Genomic DNA, 20,604 nt, shown 5'->3' with positions numbered 1-20,604 from the left:
TTGGCCTCCAGCAGCTCCCAGGCAGCTCTACCGAGCAACACGCCATGGGCAGCTCTGTCCTCTGGTCCCCTGCCAACCTCAGCTGTGAGCAGCCATCGATGGAGCGTCTTGGGGCAACAGGCTGGGCACTGCCGTGGCTCCCAGCTCCTAACACTGCTAGTTCTGGTTGGCTTCAGATTCTGCCTCTCCCTGGCACTTGTCCTGCCCTGCAGCAGGTCAGCAGTTCAGCAAGGGCAACAGACATGGAGGGGGACTGTGCCAAGCCCCCACAGATGGGGGCTTGGCAAACCAGCCTCCATCACCTCAAGACACAAACTACCCTTGATTTCAGTTTATGTTGATGTGCCACGCCCAATCTCTTGTACTTCGTGATTCCTGAGAGATTTAGCTCTAGTAGCTGACAGAGTGATGACCCTCCTTCGTAGGCTACCAACTGGCTACTAATCTCTTCAGCTACCAACTATCTGATCCCAGAGATGCTAATTTTTTTTTTGCAGGTCTGGAAGAAATACTTAGTGGACCCATCAGAAACCCATGCATTTCACTAGACACAGGGCATCACTCAAGACAATGCCGAGGCTACTGCCACTCTATAAACTTCGTACCTAAATCAACTCAAAACTGAGTCCTATACACTTTAGGGTGGATAACATCACACTTGCCCCACCTAAGGAAAGGTCAAAGTGCTGATCATTCCCTGAAAAGATGCTGAGAAACAGGAGAGCAACTAATCCTGGAGCACGTGGCTTGGAAGAAGCAGAGCCCATGGTACATCAGACTGTGCAGAGACTAAAAGGTAACACCACCTTGAAAGAGCCATCTGCCAAACAAGGATGACCCACCTCCCACCTAAAGGCAAGGAATTTTGAAGACTGGCATTACGGAGATTGCCCAAACATCTGGCCCACAAGATAGGTCGCTCTGTTTTTCATTGTCAGCAGGAGCGATCTTCTGAGTTCATGGGAAGTGATAATGAATCACAGTTCCACCTGCACCACACAATGGGTGTTAGCATATGTGCTGCACAGTTTCTAGGTAAATCTGGCATCACAGAGAAGCATCTTGAAGTGTTGGCTTTTAGGTTGCTATGATCAAATTTAATACAGAATGTGTTCCAGCTGGGGAAGAAATAGCTTTTTTGGATTACAAACCACTCATGTTTTTCAAATATCAATTTCCCCTGAAGAATTAAGCCTATCATTCAAACGGAACTAGCAGTGGCAGCTCTCCCCTGAACAAATGATGGGTGAGAGAGAGAAAAAGAGAGTTCATGCTCATTTAGGAATGTGGCAAAGTAGACTGTGTCTGGAGGAGATCAGGCTGGTGGGAACAGGTTAGCAATATTCTTATTATGCACTGGGGAAAAAAAGAAAAGAAAGGTGTTCAGCATAAAAATGAATTGCTTGTCACAGTAACAGCCCTTCAGATAGTTACTTCCTTCAGTGGAAGGCAAGAGAAGATATATATGATAAGCACCTATTGCCAACTGACTCTTAAGTATTTAATACTTGGCAGCAGCTCCCCAGTTTAATCCTCTTTTCCCCAGTTTCTCCAACTGTCTTTCATCATTTAGCGATCCTCCAACAACAGACACTGTCCCATCACTGCATGACTCCAAACCTGCTGGAGCTCAAATCAAACTGTTTCTATTTGAAAGTGTCATAGAGGAGGAAGCGGTTTGACTGACCCTCAGGAACACAATCCTTGATACAGGAGAGATACTGCAAATCCACTCTCCACGTGTATCCAATTCGTTTCCCATGACACACAGATTCTATTGCAGGCAGACTATGTCGGCTATGGAGAGCTCAGCGGAAAATTGAAAGCAATAATCGTTCAAATGCTCCTTCGGGAAAGAGGTTTTCTCCTTTGTTCGGGCAACAAGGCTCAGATGTCAGTGAAGCAGAGGTGATTACTTCTGGCAAAGATAGGTAATTTGCCAAGCAAGGAGTAATTCTGGGAGGAACAGTTTGAGAAGGTTAAGCAGAAGACAACAGCAGCAGTGCTGGTGGGGCAAAATACTGCTGGTGTCTCCTCTTCTGGATGTTTGAAATTAATTTTAGACTAGTTAAAGGTAATCTGATTACATACTATTTATTGCTTCTTCACATACCTCCTCGAGGACCTGCATCATTTAACGTGAGGGGTCCCAACAGGCCTATTAAAACAAACACACTCGTCCTACCTGCAACTATTATCCATGGACTCTGAGAGATACAGGTAGCCGTTAATGAGCAGAGACTGCTAATTCATCTTAGAATTCAAAGGAGAGATGCTTCGTTACAGTAATCAGGAAGAAGGTGCCCTTCTGTCTTCCAAACACACTTCCCAAAAAGTGCCTGTGGCAGATGTGTTATGACAGCACAGGAGAGAGATGCAGCTTGGAACTCTAGACAGCATTTCTCCCTCAGCAGATAAGATACGCTCTGAAGGGGCTTTGCAGAACAGACAGTGCATTCTAGTTTGGGTTATAAAACTGCTCATCCCTGACGTGGTTTTATCTACAGTGCAGACAAGCAAACATCACCTCCCATAGTGTGTTCACAGAAATGATGTGGCCCTTACCACAAACCTAGGTGTGAGAGCAGAATTCAGAGATATAGGAATGAAACTGCCCTTTGCCTCAAAATAAAGCTAATAGGATTAATTATGCAGTTCAGTATGGAACAGAATGGGAGGTGCTGGGCCTGGACACCTGCTATCAATCCAGATACTGTTAAGCACTCAAGTTACTGCTCACAAGCTGAGCTAAGGTCCCTAATAATCAACAATGAAAGAATCTAAATACATTTTATTTGTGAATGCAGTGGGTCAGAAGAATGCAAATGGTCCATTACCATGTCTCAGCTGATGAGCAGGAACACATTAAGCCATGGTAACTCCATCACTTGGAACCATCTGTCCATATTCTTCCTTTTCTCTCCTACATTGTTAAAGTCACACCAACAAGACCCCAGCTGAAAGACTCCAAATGCTCTGCAGTATGTTGCTTGACAGGATTAGATATCAAAATAATCTTAGCAAATTGGGAAAATAGTCTGAAATAACCAGGATGCAATTCAATAAGGACACACAACGTATTTCACCCTGAGGGAAGAACAACGAAGCACGAAGCATAAGGAATAAATGGTTAGACAGCACTCTGCAGAAAACCATACCGAGGCTACAGCAGATCACAAATTCAGCTCAAATCAACAATGTTGTAATGGTGTAAAACAGAGCAAACCCCACCCCAGGACGGGTAAATAGCGTGCGTCGCATGCAAGACATGAAAGGGCTCTTGCACTGCACTCCGCACTGGCAAAGCCTCAGCCAGGACACAGCGTCCACTTCAAGAAACATTTGGCTCATCTGGAGAGTTCAGAGGGGAGCAATGGCACTGGGGAGAAGGCCACAGAATGTGACCTACAATTAAAGCTGGAAAGGTCTGGGGTTGCTCAGCCCAGGGACCAAAGGGAACTTGGCAACATTTTGCAAAGACACAGAGAGGTGCTGCAAAGAATAAGATGGTAAACCATCCTCCACATCCCAATGGATGGGAGAGGCCAAGAAGTCACAGCTTAACTTTCTGCAGGAGCGTGAGGTCAGACACCAGTACAAGCTTTAAAACTGTAAAGCACTGAAGCAGACTGGCTGCGGTGACTTTCCAACATGGGGTAGCTTAGGGATGGCTTAAGAAGGGAAGGACTAAATAACTTCTCACTGTTCTTTTTTCATTCTGTGATTACTCACTAAGATGAATGAGAACTACAGGTCTTCAAAAAAACTCATGAAGATGCCCCTTGGAGATGCACCAAAGTGATTTTGAGGGAAGGAAGTGCTACATAAAACGCTTTCTGATGGCTCGATTCCCTGCAAACCCCCAAAGCTACCTTAGTGACAGAGTACATCACAGTTACAATTTTGGATGTACACAGAAGTCAGGAAATTAAAAATGCTGGTTCCCACAGCAACCAAGATGTAGCCTGCCAAGAGAGAAGGAATGTTCTAGCCTAGTCAAAAGGTGTTAATTTTAATGCCTGAAGGCGACTTCCACTTCCAGATGCCTGAAGAAGGCCCCGGTGAAGTCAATGAAAGCTCTCTGCTCTCATGTACGGGAAAAACTTGATCCTCGGTTTCTTCATTCCTGAATTATCTGCTCTTGCTTGCAGAACACAGCACAGATTTGAGTTTGGAAATTAAGATGCGAGACAGACAAACCAAGGCTGCTGCGAAGACCATCACCGGAAATGCTGTGATCTCGGACCACTCTACACTTTAGTATTCACATAATTTGTGCTTTCCCATCCTCCAGCTCTGTGAAGAAATTATATATCCCTATGTAATCACGTATTCAGATAAAAGCACTGTGGCGAGAAATAGGCGTAACTTAGGTGTTCTTAATTGCATGTTTGTATTGAAGCAAGGATATTATGGGTATACTGAAATTGGTATGGAAACAACCTCTGCCTTTAGAACTTTCTCTTGAAACACCTTCATTTTCCTGCACTGATTTTTTTTCTCCTTTTTTCTTTTTGGAGCTGCATATAAAGTGTGTTAGGGTGCAGTAGATTTTTTGAGAATAAAACATCAGAAGAAGGATGAGCAATTTTAGTAAGTCCAAAAAAATCCTCCCCGTTTTTCACATTGATGCCTCAAGCAAAGGCTAAGGGATTTTCTTGAACTTCCAAAAAATTCTCTCTAGAGACAAAAACAATCCTGAGAGGCTAAAAGGGAGTATTTTTTAAAAGTATAAAGGTCTTCAAATGACAAATGCCTACCACAATATTCTGAACACATAGATCCAACCTCGAAACCAGTGACAAATCTGAAAGTTGACATCCTATGGGATGACGTTAAACCTACTGATTAAGTGAGATAAGAGACTTCTCTCATCCCAAAAGGCAGCAGAGATGAAAAAAAAAATCGGAAACAAGTACCTGAGGAAATTATAGAAAAGGAAATTCTGTAGCAGGAGCCATTTGAAATGCGATCTCCTGAAGGCGAATAGAAAAATGTCAAAATCTAACACTAATCCAGATGAATATCCAATGAGATACATAATGAAGGTGGCAAGAAACTTCAGCAGTAGCACAAAAAAAGATATGATAAAGCAGTTAAGTTCTACATGTGAAATCTAACACAGCAGAGCCAGTCCTGAACCTGCCTAATCTCTTCCGAAATTTCAAGAGTGGAACAGGAGTGAATTAAAAACAAAGAAAATAAGTGGGTTTTTTGCTACACAGTTTATAGCTACCCATCTCCTCTGAATAAACAAGGAAAAGCTAAATACAGAGGGATAGAGATAAGAAAACCAGAAGTCTCAAGAGATTTCCAACATAAAAAGGCATGGGTAAAAGTACATCTTTTAAATATTATTAACTTGCTCTGCTTTTTTACGTAGTTTCTGGTAGTGCATGTCAGCAGGTGGGTTTGCGTCTGCAGCAGAAATTACGTAAAGCATCTGACTGCAAATGGTGGCTAGAAGACAAACAGTCCTCAGCATTTCTGAAGGATATATTCTGACCAAAGCAGAGGTATCTGTGTAGTCAGGAGCTTCAAGTCTGGTATTCAACTCTGTATACTCTGTGTTATTATCAAGTCGACACAGAGGAGTGCCATTAAGATCCTTGGAGTGGATGCGGGATGTCAGTTCAAGCCAGTTGGAAGTGCCAAACCTCCAACTCAGCTTTTGCTGTGGAGTTGCCACCAACGCCTCCATAATCCAGAGAAGAATCAGTGAGCAGTCCAACTACACCCACTCTCAGCTGGCTGCCTTTTAATCACACGCTCAATATCTCTGAAGATTAGACAATTATTTCCGCATAATTAGTGTCCGGAATGAGGCACAAACAACATCCATAACGGGGTGATTAAAAAAAATAAAAAAAAGAAGAAAAAAGCTTAAAGACAAGCTCACTGTATTTTGAAATACAGCCTCCAGAGTCTGAGAAAAGGAAAAAAAATAGTTACAGCCTGGATTGTTCTCCTGTCTACATGGTAACGGGGCTGCTCATGCGTGGCTTGCTTCATCCACAATGGTGTATGTTCTACTCCTCAGCATCTTGAAAAGAGGTCCCAAAGAACGCTCTCTACTCACAATATCTCAACACAATTTTCTTTCTTTTTCTGCTTTCATTTGCTACTTTAATGGCTGTTTTCCGAATTTTTTTGTGTGTCCTTCTCCTCCGTTTTGCTGTGCAAAGCAGTTCTGACAAATCCCAAGACACTCTCCTACTTTTAGGCCTCATTAAACTCAAAACTCTGTTCAGGGTCAATGGAAAGTTCATGAAACTCATGAGGAAGCCTGGGATGATTAATGGTTTTACATTGAGATAATACGAAGTTCGCCCGGTTTCCTGCTAGAGGCAGGCCCAGTCCAAACCCTTGCTGTCCAATCTTTGCAGCTGTCCTCATATCTAAAGGGCTGAACACAAGCAGAGACACACTGCAACGTGCATCTGTGCTTTGCATCTTAGGCCAAGGCTGTTCTCCACTGTGTTTTCTCCACTGTGTTTTCTGAGTTTGATTTTTGTTTTCTAAGATGTAAATCTCAGCTGAGGGGAGATGAATCTATTTGGTTCAAATCAATTTTTTTTCAAGAATCGCTGCCACAACGGAGCTGACCAGCTCTAGCTCAGCCCCAGAATAAGGGCTTTGATAGCAAAGGTGTTTGAAGAAGGCCCTAGGCCACTATATCTGACGTTAATAGTTTTCTTCTGTTTAAACTTTTTAAATGAGTATTTCAAGCTGACAAGTTACTACCTGTCAGCTGAGCCACTGCAATAAGCTTAAATCTCTCTGTGTGAGGTTTAGGGTTCAGTGGAGCCCTGATGTTTGAGCTAATGCTTGAAACAGAACATATGAAGGAAGCCACCATTCTCAGCATGACCCAAGGTGAGAGCAGAGCGGGAACGGATCTCCTGCAGTATTAATGACAACCTTGGTGTCTGGAAGGAGTGATCTTTGGCAGGTGGAAAGCAGGGGAAAAAACCCCATAACACGGATAAATGTCAGCTCTAACATGAATCATGCAACCAATCTCCAATGAGTTTGATATTTGGAGGATATCCTGATTCACTGCTTCCTGCTGACAGGAAATAAGTTTGTTGCTACAGATTTCAGTGACAGCAAAAGCCAATGTCAACTCAGAATGCCCTTCCTGAAGATAATACTCAACTGGATAACATACATAAAAAAAAAAGATGATGACGCCAGGGAGCAACAGTGTTCCAGCAACATCTTCATTACAATATATTTTTCTCTTTAAAGAGCCCATGGAGCCAACCGTGTAATGTCATGTGCAATAGGCAGCAGGAATAATCCAGCACACAAATTCAGAGAGCAATTATTATTATTATTTTAATCACATAAAAGGACACTCCAGGGTTTTGTAATTTTGTGATCACAGGGAAAGAGACTCATAGGCAGAACAGAAAAGCTGCACCAAGTGATTGCACAATTGAAGGTTACCATTTCTCTTCTGGTAGTTAGAATGTTGCTAAATTAATATTTTCATCCAATTACCTTTCCCATGTTAAATATTCACACATCAACTCCTGTTGCTTCTAATTGAGGTGGGCACATTTCCTGCCTGCTTCATGGTTTCCTAGCTAAATCACTGTTGAAGGAAGCAGCTATTTGGAAAATGTTTGGCTCAGTAGGCAAGACTGGATGGTTGAAGGGACTCACTCTGGGACGCAGAGCCTTTTGTGTCCAGCTGGGCCCAGCACCTGAGGTGGTGGTCAAAGAGCACTCTAGCTGCTGTCAAAAGTTCCTGTGAACGAGCTTGGTGGTGTAAGTCCAGTGGAGAGATGTTACTTGAATCTCCATCTAGATCAGAGACTGGGCAGGTCACAGTGCAGCGAGAAAGTCCGGTAGGATTGTACTGCATTTGCCAGGGAGAAAAAAACTGAAGGCTTCTGAATCTCAGGACAGTCAACTTGGTACTTTCTAGAGCCCTCTCTGTATATATTCATGTGGTCACTACTTTTCTTCCTCAGCCACTTCAAACCCTTTTTTTATCCTGGAGAGCCAAAATAGCACTATTTCCAGGCAACCGAGTCCAATGACCTCCCGTCTTCAAAACAGTCAGGACAGTTCAGGCCAAAGTCTGAGCTGCATACACAAACACAGCCTAAGCAGCCACTGATTTTCCAAGAACTCTTATCCAGCCTGTGCAGATAGCCCTGTGTGCTCTGTCACCAAGCAATCAAACGTGGAACAACATGGCGGGCCCTACATGAGGACAAACTCTATAAACGCCTTATATCTTTCAGATCCATCTGCCGTCAGATCTTTGCCATCCAGTTCTGGTGGCCTGGCTGTGTCCTAGATGCGACAGTTGTCACATGGATTCACATCAGATAAAGCTACAGAGCCTCACAATGATGCACAAATTCAGCATATGCTGAGAGAAGCGATGGCTGTGATAAGGCAATTCATAATTTTAGGTGTGATTTCAAGTGGGGCGAGAGGAAAAAAGGGGGGAAACCTAGTTAAGTATTGCTATTTTTATACTAAAATTAATATACTAATGTGCAGTTAGGTGGTGCAAATGACTGTCTAACAGCACGACAAGGTTCCATATTTACTTGCTGTCACTGATTTCAGAGCAAATTGGCTCAGGTTATAAGTCAAAGAAGGATTCTTCTGCTGCCAGCACTGCACACTTCAGGAGATAACTGAAAATCAGGCTTCTTACCTTATCATTGTTAAAAGACTGTGCAATCAAAATGTAACTGACAATTCAGCTGATGCATGAGCAGAAATAGATGCCAGCTCACTCTCCCATAGCTAGAGAAACTCTGTAAAGCTAACAGGATTTTAAAAACATTTTGTCAGAAAAATAAGTGGCTATGACAGACCCAGGGAGCGGGCAGAATAATAATTCAGCTATCTAATGCTGGATATCACAGTGACAGGTGCATTTCAAGTGCTGCGCTACATAATATGGTTGCCCTCTCCAGCAGCCTCACTCCAAGGAATTCAACATGCTTTGCAAACATCAATTAATTTAATGCTCACAACACTGAAGACAGGAATGCTGAGATGCTGGGGTAAGAAGGGTTAAAATAACCACATCAGCACTGGGAACAGAATACATACCTGCAGATCTCTAGCCTTCACCCTTAGCCACAAGCCCAGCTGTGCCATTTTTCTTAAACAGTTCTCCTAAACAAGCATGCTTTGGGCCTGATTCTAACAGTGGCCAGATACTCTGCAGGTCTTCTTGAGTTAGCTTAAGTGTGGAGAGAAATTTTGCAGATAATTCTGAAAACCCTGCAGTTGTGCAGTCATTAACACTGGAACCTTGTGGTGCAGGTTTTATTCCAGGAGAGATCATCCTTCCACCCTAGTAGTGTGCTCTGCCCATTTCCATGGCATAATTTCCAGGGAAATCATCACACGTCTGAAATGGCTACAAGTCTAAAACATGTTTACCCCACTGGAGGGCATCGGATGAGATGTTTAGCATGGCACATCTTATCACAAGCATCACAGATGAATAAATAATGCTTATGAAAGAACCACAGCTACTGGGTTTAAGGAAAGGGCTTTCAAGTTGCAGTGATTATAAATGACAGCAATCGGAAGACTTCTGTACAAATAAGCTATGTCAGAACACAGGTGAATCTTGATGAAATTGATGGCCTAGGAATAGGATCTGGAGAGCATTAATCACAAGTAGGAACGTAAGACCAAGCCACCAGATCAAAGACCAAGTGAGTGGGAATGTTGCCTTCCAGTGTACGTAGCAGCCTAGCGCTTACTTGGGTAGTGAGCAAGTCTGATCTCTGGGTATGAAGTAGTATGGAAACTGTACAGATACTCTCCCAGATGTGAGCCGCCACCTTCCAAGGCAGAGGAAAAAGGAGATTAACCAGGGTGGAGATACAAGAGCTTTTCTGCCTGTGATTTTCCTGCCATCCGGGCAGACATTGGGAAGGGATGTTAGCTCATGGCTGTTAAGAGAAGCAGAATGCTACGTAGGAGCCAAAGGTGAATGTTTATTTTGTATTTCTACTTTGATTAGAGAGAATATTTGATAAAGAGCAGCTCCCCCGCTTCCCCCAGGGTGAGGCTGCTAAACTGAAGGCTAGGCTACAAGTGAGCATCACATCCACAACAGGAAAATGTATCACCCTTCAAGAACTCGATTGCTTCTCATGCACACACACATATTTGAAAATAGCCTGAAAGAGGTTCCTTCCCTCCCACATGGAAGCAGCTGCAGAGAAATCTCAGCTTAATATTGACACCTCCAGCCTGGAGAGTATCCGATTTGCCTCCATTACATCTGTAGTTTGGAATGAAAAGATGCATGATGTGACAGGAGGGGAAATGGGCAACAATGAAGAAGGCAAACAGTGCCCTGTCCTAATTTCTAAAAGTCTCTGAAGACAAGAGGGATAGAGGGCTGCAGCGACGGATTGCCTAATGCTTTCATTCTTTACCAGCCAGAGTTAAAAGGAGGAAAAGCCTATTAAGAGGCTGAAATGTACCATGTAGCTTCTTTTCTGCAATTGTCTGCAAATCCTTGTGCTCCAAAGCATTTTCCTTGAGAGCGCTCACAGGCACGCTACAAACAAGTATAAGTACTGCCAATTGTTTTAGCATGATAAATGCATTTAAAAGCTTTCAATATTTTTGTCTGTTTACAGGCACGCTCCTTGAGGAATTTTGACAAGCTTGCCAGAATGGAGAAGTTGCAAAATGCTTAACTTAGTGCTGAAGTTAATGCAAATTCTCAAGTAAGAAACCTGGGTATTCTTGGGGCAGTGAAAGAGGAAGGCAAAGGAGGAACAAACCCAAATCACTGCTCCTGACAAAGTGAGGCTGGGCAAGAGCAGTGCTTGGTCATACACAGCCTGTGCTGGTACAAGGCACGCTTCCAAAACCGCTTCCTCCACAGACCCCAGCAATCGCTAACGCAGTTTCCATGCAATTTACAGTATTGCACAACCAGATGTGAGTTAACTCTCCTGGTACTTCTGCAGGAACTAAAGCAACAAGTGCCTCATCTGGGGCAATAAAAGGACTTGATAGTGGCACCACAAGCGGAACACCAAGGTTTCTCCCCATGCTGTGGCTAAACTGAAAGCCAGCCCTTCCTCTGCCACCTCCATCTGCCCTTGCAGTCAAGAGGCCAAACAGGGCTGCTGCTCTTCAAGGTTTTGGCCATCCTAGAAGACACATGATGCTATTTCCACCTTCAAACCTTCACTTTCACACACATCTCAGCTCCCCAAAGCTAATGAGGCCTGCGTAGGAGGCCTCTCCACACAAAGCAGTAGATCCCCACATCTACTGTCTGAAAGATCACACCCATGTCATGCACCTGCTGCAGAGAAGGACTGGGACACCTAGAGAGTGCAAAAACAGGAATGGGAGTGTTTCTTCATACCGTATTAGTGCAATCCCTTTGCCCTGAGGAAATAAAGCTCACAGATAATTTGCTCACTAAAGAACTCTATTCCATCCTAATCTGGGCAGCGGACTCTGGGAGATAATCTCTGCAAAACAGAGTCCCGTGGAAAGAAGCTGAGAGACCTCTGTACAGCAAGTTTTCCCCAAGGAGGGGTGGGAAAGGGCTGCTAAAGCAGATTCTGCTGGCCTTCCTCCATCTTCTGCACCTCACCGTGGCACAACCTGTGGAGGCAAGGCCAAGCTAGGGCAGAGAGAGCAGAGCAGGGAAATGCTTTGAGTGCAAATGAGGAAAAAGACAATCTATATCCCAGAAAGTCAACAAGTATCCCACCAGAACAAGCAGAGGAATAGCACTGAAATTAGTAAGTGGCTCACATAAAAAAAGGTAATCCGCTAAAGAGTAAAATTATACAAGCCAGTAAGCACATAGTATAAAGAGCCTTTAATATTGATTCACCCACTCAATATTTCATGGAATTCACATCTTGCTCAAGAGTGGAGAAACGAGCGAGAAAATGCTCAGTTTGGTCAGCTCCTGACGTCTACAAGCTTAGACAAATAGCAGCATTGTCAGGTTTGGACTGACTTCATGTTTTAATAAAGACGCTGGTTGGTTTTAGCACTGTTCTGAGGCACGTTTGGTGCTAGATCTGTACACAGAGGTGATACAGGCTGCGCACTGAGAGATGCCTGTAGGAATGAGATTCACAGCAATGCAATATGAGTAGGTAACCCCTAGGAGCTGTGTTGAAAGTCTCACTTCATAAAAATGGAAAGAGGAAAGAGATCAAAGCTGTTAGAGATACCTCACTGCATTGCAGAGAAAGGAACTGACATGGACGTGTGACCTTAAAAAAATGCAATGAAATTGCACTAAAATTGATTCAGAACTCACCAAACATGTTACCGATGTGGCCGTTCTTAGTCAGCGGTCGCAGTTCATTTTTCCCGAGTGCGTATTGTTTGTAGTTATCCCAAGCAAATTTCATCATCTGTAAAAAGAAAAATTGAATGAAAGTGCTTAACAGAACTGAAAATTTTCTGAACTGCAGCTCTGGGAACGAATGGGAGTTTCCCATCCATTGCTAAACCCGGCAACCAACGGCCCATTCATTATAAAATTTTAATTTGCATTGAACACTGATGAACGGGGCTGCATTCAGCGATTTGCTGAGTCTCAAACTCGTCACTCCTGGTGCGGAACTTGGGACTGGCACATTTCAGAAGTACCATGGTATGGAACACACTGAGAGTCCGCTTTTCCCTTGAGCTGTGCAAACCAAATGGGAATTTTAGAAAGATGCCTTCATATTTGCATTTCTGACCTTTTTTGAGGAGTATGAGTATTTCAGAATGGTAATTAAAATGGGCTAAAAATGTAAGGCCAAAGCTGATACATCTCTAAGTATAGGGATGTTACCTTCTGAGTTTTTGCATTTCTTTACGATAGAGATAATGAAACTTGATCAAACTGCAAAACCACCCACCATCAGCCCACCTTGCAGCAGTTACACATCCAGCTTTGGCAAAGCAGCACCACCGAGGTACGCGATGCACTTAATACTGTGGTGAGCAAAGGAAGAAATTGGTCTTTGTTTAAGGACTGCACAGAAGTTTTCTTTCTATTTATTAACAGAATACCTTCATAAAGGAGAAAGGGGAGATCCATGGCATTTTGATATCTTCCTATCAAAACTCAAAAGTGCTTTCTTAAGAGAGTCCTGTGGATGGGCTAGGTGATTTCTGAGAAACCCTTTCCAACTCAAACAATTCCTTTTGGGACATTTGAACTGTCCTGCCCGGGCTCAGCACATTAACCTTTCCCTGAGGACTGCAAGGCAGCGGGTTTGTGTGAGTTCCAAAACACACACACCAGCACAGCTTTTTCTGTCCTCCTGCCCCTTTGGCTCCAGCTGGTAGGAAAAATTAAACCTACAAGTATCCTCTCTGCAGCTAGCAGAGACTAGGACTTGTCAGCTTCTAAGGACTGCCTTAAATAAAGCTCCCTTTTATAATCCACACAGCCTGGCTCTGAGCAGTTTCAGCCCCAGCATTGCAGTGACCTGTACATTCTTTGATTCAATCCTTAGAAAAAAGTCCGATAACAAAGGGGAAGAAGGCGGCTTCAGAGAATTGACAATATTCGCTGCCGCCACTCAACAAAGATAAGTCTTCTAAAATGCTTCACTTAAACAAGACATTTGAGAGAAAATGACAGTTTAAAACAAATCATTCCTCCACAGAGTGCCCCTGTCTAGTGTCTGCAACAGCATTTACTGCTCTATTTCAGGATCAGAATATGCAGGTTACTTTGGTATGAAATTCCTACTGTCATTTCAGTTCTTACTTTTGTCCTTCCCTCCAGCTGTGTGTTTCACAAACCCAACATTGCAAGCCTCTGGCAGTATACTCCTTAATTAGCACACATACACAAAAAGCCACATCACCAGATTTCCACCCCCTCTACTTTTTAAACATCAAGCTTCCAAAGTAAAGTTTCACAGAGCTGGTCATATGGACGAGGATAAACATTTGCTGAACTGATTGATAACAGTCAGACTTCAACACCACCAGGAGAAGGAATGTTGGACAAACAAATAAAGTCAACTTGGGTTTTAAAAACTCAGTGTGGGATGAATTAGTCACTGGAGCGCTCTGCTCCGAGGAAACTAAATAATGACCAGGGGGGGAAAAAAGAACCCTCCACAAAATTCACTCAAACATGCCTCAACCATATGACTCAGGGTGTTCATTTTATTTTTGCTAGATCTCTGGGGTATTCTAAATGGGAAGTTCTCATTCTTCATCAACGTAACAGGGCAAATCTTTGAGGAACTCTGGACTCTCTCTGACGGTACCGAGTGAGTGCTTTCATGTCTCAGAGCTTGATCCTGAAGTTTACTGCAGAAAAGATGGTGTTTCCATAAAGAGAGCTTTCCTACAGTGAGCGATAGGGCCCGTGCACCAGAAAGGAAACAGCTAAGCAATCTATTTGGTTCATTTCTCTTCTAAATCAGAGCTGAGGAAGGAGGATCCACCCTTCTGGCACATAGAGAACCTGGACATGGAAAGGATGTGGAAATGACTCTATTTTGTTGCATAAAACTCCTAATGTTGTAATTCTGAATCAGCCTCATTTTAAGCTGAGTATGAAATTTAAAGTTATTTCCTTCCCTCAACTTTTTTAACCCCTCCACTCCAGAAGGTCTGAAGTTTCTTCTTCAAAGCATGTGAGAAACCTAGGCATCTCTGCCACGCTGGGGCAGACGGCTCTCTGGGATGCCGAGTTCACTGACAACTCCATCACAGGCAAGAAAACTACCCCGGGTTTCCTTTCAACAGCCACTTATATCCTACAAGGGAAATCTCCTCCTCCTGTCTTCTCACACGAGGAGGGACTGCATGAGGCCTGCTGACAGACACCCCAAAGTGTCTCACTTCATACAGGACTCCCAAGTGCTATCTGAAGAAATACGTTTATTCTTAATTTGCCTATTCAACCATTTAAGCTGCATTTGTCACAGTGTTGCAGAAACTTCCACTACAAAATGATTTCTTGGGCTGTGCTGGCTGCAGTGTCTTAAACTCTCCTTCTCTGTTTTGTCCTGAGCTGATAATCAGGCAGAGAGAGGATGGATGAGATTGGATATGCTGCCTCATCATACTAAAGGGTTGCCAGTTTTCCTTTATGTGAACAAAATTTTGCTCACTGCTTTTAAACCCTCTATATTTGGGAGGCAAGATGCATAATGTGGTACCCTTTCATCTTCCAAGATCAAGCTTTCCTTTAACGATAGGTCCAAAAGCAGCAACTGGAAAAGTTTAAAAGCCAAAAGCATCTGCGCCATTCTGCCCAATCTGGCTTTCTGCAGCTGTCTTTCCAATCCAAATTTAGCAGTACAACTTCCAAACCACTGAAGAGATTCATCAAGTTTCTAAAAGTGGGGACTCCACATTTATATACTGTACAGAGGACTGAGATGGAACTTTCAGGAGCTTTTCTGACAGAGGTTCCAAATGTTGGGTTGAAACAGAAGGGGATGGAGCTGAGAGGTGCAAAATGGAAATTTGCGTAGTGAGGTGTTTAAGTCCACTTTCTGATGAGACACCACGGTTAGAAGTGAATATTTTATGCCATTCCAGTCATGACAGATCACAATATGTCAGCATTAACATGATGTCATTCTAGATTTGAAAAATGGCACCAGAACCAGAAAAATTATGGAAATAGACCCATAATTTTAGATTTTGTTCTTACCAGTGTGCCGTCTGCCATCTAATAGACAATTATCTATTTGGCCATGAAATTCTAATCACCCTGGCTTTCAGCTGATTTATAGCAGAGACTTCCAAATTTATAATCAAGTTTGTCAGATTGCTCTTTATTTTCTATAGTCTGCAAGTCACTTTTTTACTTTCGAGAGTTTCAGCCACCCAGCTAGATGATTATACATTCAAATCAGCTACAAGTAACTAAACTGAATTCTGAAAACCCGCACTACCACTTTCATCAGTTAGGCCATTACCTTTTCTTGTGCTTTGCTCCATCCAAACCCAAAAAAGAAAGATCTCTCAAGCCCACATGTATTTCATATGGGCAGCAGGATGCAGCCACGCAGAGCCAGGTGCTGAGCGCAAAGTCCTGCACCGAGCAGTTTGCTGGTGCAGGGTCTTCGTCTACAACTTTGCAGGTTCACAACACTGCAGTATTTAGATCGCACAAACACATTGCAGAACAAGGCTGGGTTAAAATTGCTTTCAGTGCATTTTTTATTTAACGTATGGAAATATTTTTGTTTAGAAGTCAGCTTTATAAATACTCTCCTTTAAAATACTGGGCCAAACACCAAGTGCTTATGTCCCTTCAAATACTGCAGCAGGAATTCGCACAAGTATTTAATATTTTCACTGATACCCCAGACTTCTCCATCTGCTAAGCCTAACAAGCACACCACAACAGCACCTACACTGCTACCACAGCTTTGCCCATTCTCTCATTTCTGTTTGCTCTTGACGTGTCTTAACTCAGCAAGAATTCTTACATTTTCTAAGATCAAACATGCCAAATAACACAATAAAAATCACCGCTCCAGACTCAGTAAATAAAAGCATCAAAGCTGGTAACGCTCCCTCTCCGCACACACTACATGACATACTACAGGAGGGCACCACTGCTCCTCGGTCCGGCAGTGCTTTTATGATGCCACCCAGGTTGTAACACGGGAGATATTGAACACTAGGGATTTACAGTTTCTGCCCACGTGTACTACAGTCTTGATTTTCAGAGTGCCACCATTTTACTGATTTTCAGGGAACCTGAGGTTATGGAAAAAGCAGACTCCAGTGGAAAGGCAGTTGCGAAGAGTTCAGAACAAAAAGGCATTTAGTGAGTTCTGTGATCTCAATAATGAAGAAACAGGGCTCAGGATAAAAACTTGACCAAGGAAGTGTTTTCACCCTGAAGGGATGTGCAAATCTGATGTTCTTTAATATATGTAATAACAAAACCACTGAAAATCCCTGGGTTTATGTACTTGCAAAAAGCAGAGAGATGAGAGAAAAAAAAAAGAAAAAAATCCCCACACACTATCACTTGCCCTTCTTTTGTTACCAGGGAAGATTTAAAAATGCAGAGCATTCCCAAACAGCTATTTGATTAGTTTTATCCATCTAGGCTGGGATAATTAGTAAATGCTTAAAAGATGAAATCTAAATATACCAACCAATCAGCCCCTTTCAAGAACTTCCAAGGAACATTACACAAAGCCATTATCTTCACAAGATAACCACTTCTGTGACTCTTTAGCCTCCCTTCTTCAACTCCCCTTCAAATATTTAACTATTAAGCTATCTAAGAAATTCCCAGGTTGGGTTCTCAAAAAAATCCAAACAAAAAGAAAAAAAGATGGGGGTGTGTGTGTAATTTCAAATATTTCTTTCCCGATTGTATTTCTTACTTGGTTTTTCCCACCTCAAATTACCAGACAGGTTTCTCTTCCTTCCTCCACAGTTGGAGGAAGATTAGTTGTCATATCAGTTTCAAAACTAGGGCCTGTTCTTTCCCATCTCTAACCTTCCTGCTAGCCCAAAATAGCCCTGTTCTAGTTTGGATTTTTAACCTGCAATATAGTGCCATATATTTTCCCCAGCTGTGTAAAAAATAATTTGCCAGATGACAAGATGCAGAGAAAAAAAAAAAAGGAACTGACTGTCAATCTTGCAGACAGAAGAGAAAGTCTGCCTGAACACATCAGGATAAGCCATTTATATTTGGAATAATGGATGGTATTTTTTTCTAATCAGACTTGCATACACTTGTATAATTCAGGATTGACTGCGGGAAAGGTAATGAAACAGTACCATGTTTATTATCTGTTGCTGTTTTTAATATTATCACACAGAGATATAAATATCCATACAAACACCATGGCAGAATGTTACAAAAAGGCTAGAATTTATTTGAAAATCTTTAATATAAAGCTGAGCAACTTCTCAGGCTACTTCTTTGGGACACCGTCCTTAGAAATCTTTTTACGTAGTAGCAAAATAATAACAACAAAGCTGTGTGTTAACTCCAGTTGATTGAAAGGTTCCATTTAGGCAGACACTAATATCCACAGGCTTTTACTTCATGGGTTTAAAAGCCTGTAACTCGCAGAACAGATAGTGCTTCAGCACATGAAAGACGTTACCAAGCAACCCACAGAAACGGACACCAACATTGATAATCCATTCTAAAGTAATTACATTTTATAATTAAAGATTATTGTAAATCCAATAGATCCCAACAGGAACTTGAGCAATTTAGAGACATGCTAGCTAACCTGCCTGTTTTATAGCATCCATGTTAGCTTCCATCTTTGAATAAAACATTAAGTGAATTGCAGAGATTTTCATTTAATAGGCCTTCAAACAACTGGTAACCATTACAGAGTCTCACCTTGGTAAGTGTTAATCCAACGTCACCTCATTTCTCTAACTTTATTTAAAGTATCATTCTTCTTTTAACTGATAGTAAAGGGGTGACTGCATGTAAAACCTGAGTCTGTTACTACCAAATGAAAGCCCTGGCAAAACCAAGCGAACACAATCTCATCGACTCCAACAGGACAGGTATTTCCTCTCTGCTTTCCATTCCTGACCCTCCTCATACACCCACTGGGCAACTTCCACTACTGCGTGCCTCAGCTGATCCACCTACAGCACAGACCTCATCCTTTTCTTCTAAGAGCACTAGGCACAATAAAGAGAAATAACCAAAGTGTATTAAACAGTCTGGGACCGAGTTCACTTGGTGAATTCGTGCTCAATATTCTTTCGCTCAATGATCTTGCAGACCCAGAATCATTTTGCACGAGATAGCAGTGGCTATAGATTGCGGGTCAAAACGCAACGCCTGTCTACATGCACCCGGCGTCAGCGATGACTTCATATGGCAGCGAGAAGTGCCTGTACCTGGGCAAGGTCCCCGACGCAGGAGAGTATAAATTATTCTGCTGCAGCTGCATCAACGCAGCAACATACCTCTTAGTCAAAGAGGTGACCTGTGGGAGTGAATGCTGGGATTACATGCATAACCGTAATGGGGCAGGAGGTTGGTGAGTCTCCCAGATAATACAAGACTGATTCCTGCCACAAACCCACTTCCTCAAAAGCAAATTTCTGCAAATACACCCTTTGGAATGACGCCCAAAGCTGAGGAAAGCCCCAGCTCTTTGACAGCTGCCTTTGCCACTGTTCTATCCAATTTTTCCTTAAACACAACATGAAGGCTCATGTTTCCATACCCAAAGCACCAGCCCAGGTACACAACACCTCCCATGTGCTCCAGCTCTTTATAACAGATTCTAAAACAAAATTTGAAACCTTGTCAGCCTACTGACTGTAAATACATCAGCTGATTGTTTAGTGTTAGATGGTAGATAGATACTGTGAATTACTTGCTACATGTCGCTTTATCTAGAAGTAAATATAACAGTAATTCAAGCAACGGGTGAGTGGGGCTTCACATTTTTCTGGCAAAGTCTTGGCAGCTTGTTTTCAAACTTGCATGGGTATTTTTTGTGACATCAGTTACTATCACAGCTCACTCTCTCTTGCACAATAGCCAAAGACACAGCAGTCTATTGCTCAAACAACTGATCTCCATCCCTGAAAGCAATGGAGGAATTCTTTATGAAGTTAGAAGAAATCACCTTCCATCACAGAGCCACAAGGCACCTTCCAGAAAGTTGCAATAAAAAAAGTTTCAACTTCAGCTTGCTGTTCCCAGACAGACGGTCCAGCTGAGTAAAGGAGAGCTATTCAGCTCAGATCTGCAGAGGTAAGCACTCTCCCCCACCACAATCAGGAAAAAAGCAGGACTAGAAGTCTGATTTGCACTGGGGGGAAGGAAAGAAAAAACCAGCACAGTGTAGTCCAAGGTCGTTAGTGCTAGTGACAAGGACAGAAATAGAACTCAAGAGTCTTCCTGACTCACAGCCCCTGCTAGGAAAGCTGAATGGGAGAAAGAACAGCTCAAAACACAATTAAACTAACTCCTAATTAAATTCCTAATGCAACTAGATTTAACCGTGTCAAGAGGGGAAAAAAAAATAGCAATAGGACTATCTCAGGCATTAAGACCCAGCTGGATCCAGCTGCATCTAAATCAGGAAACATGTCAGCAAGAGCAGTTGATTTTGCAGTTCGTTTCTTAATGAGATGCTAGACTGTAAGAGGACGACAATGGTTTTGAGAACAAATTTGCAAGTCTAGACCAAAGCACAGGGTGATTTAGTAGAGAGACAAGAAAAGCTGTAGTCTCATCTCCTTCGCTTCCCAGAATCAAAGCGTGTGGAATAATAGAAATAAAAGGTATTTGTGTTCTCGGCCACCCTAATGCTGTCAGCTTCATATTTCCTCCGAGCCTCTATAACTGATCAAACATATGATATTCCAGAGCACGACCGAAGCCGACACTGTACAGTCAGGCCAGCAATAAAAGCGATGAAGATTCTTCTGGTCTTAAGCTTGTTACCTCTAACTGCCATTCAAGCACTTGCTGTCATGAGCTTTAGAGAACTTGCACAAAAAGGCAATCCATGATGTCCAGTTTGCAGCCGGCAGCCTTAGTCAGAGGAACTGACCCTATTAAATTTGAGGGATGATTTCTTCCATAGATGGATACTCAAAAGGTAATTTGGCATGCTGCAA

At 42.7% G+C, this 20,604-nt stretch overlaps 1 protein-coding gene across 1 annotated transcript in view; it reads right to left on the bottom strand.

Moving 5' to 3' along the window:
• MAN1C1 (mannosidase alpha class 1C member 1) overlaps nt 1-20,604 on the bottom strand; it is a 69,145-nt gene that overhangs the window by 33,878 nt on the left and 14,663 nt on the right. Inside the window, exon 3 of the mRNA XM_075522450.1 lies at nt 12,305-12,401. Within this exon, the coding sequence (XP_075378565.1) occupies nt 12,305-12,401 (97 nt within the window). The remainder of the gene's footprint in view (nt 1-12,304; nt 12,402-20,604) is intronic.

Source organism: Mycteria americana, chromosome 21, assembly GCF_035582795.1.
Source record: "Mycteria americana isolate JAX WOST 10 ecotype Jacksonville Zoo and Gardens chromosome 21, USCA_MyAme_1.0, whole genome shotgun sequence".
Taxonomy (NCBI): Eukaryota; Metazoa; Chordata; class Aves; order Ciconiiformes; family Ciconiidae; genus Mycteria; species Mycteria americana.
This window is presented reverse-complemented; position numbering and strand designations above follow the sequence as displayed.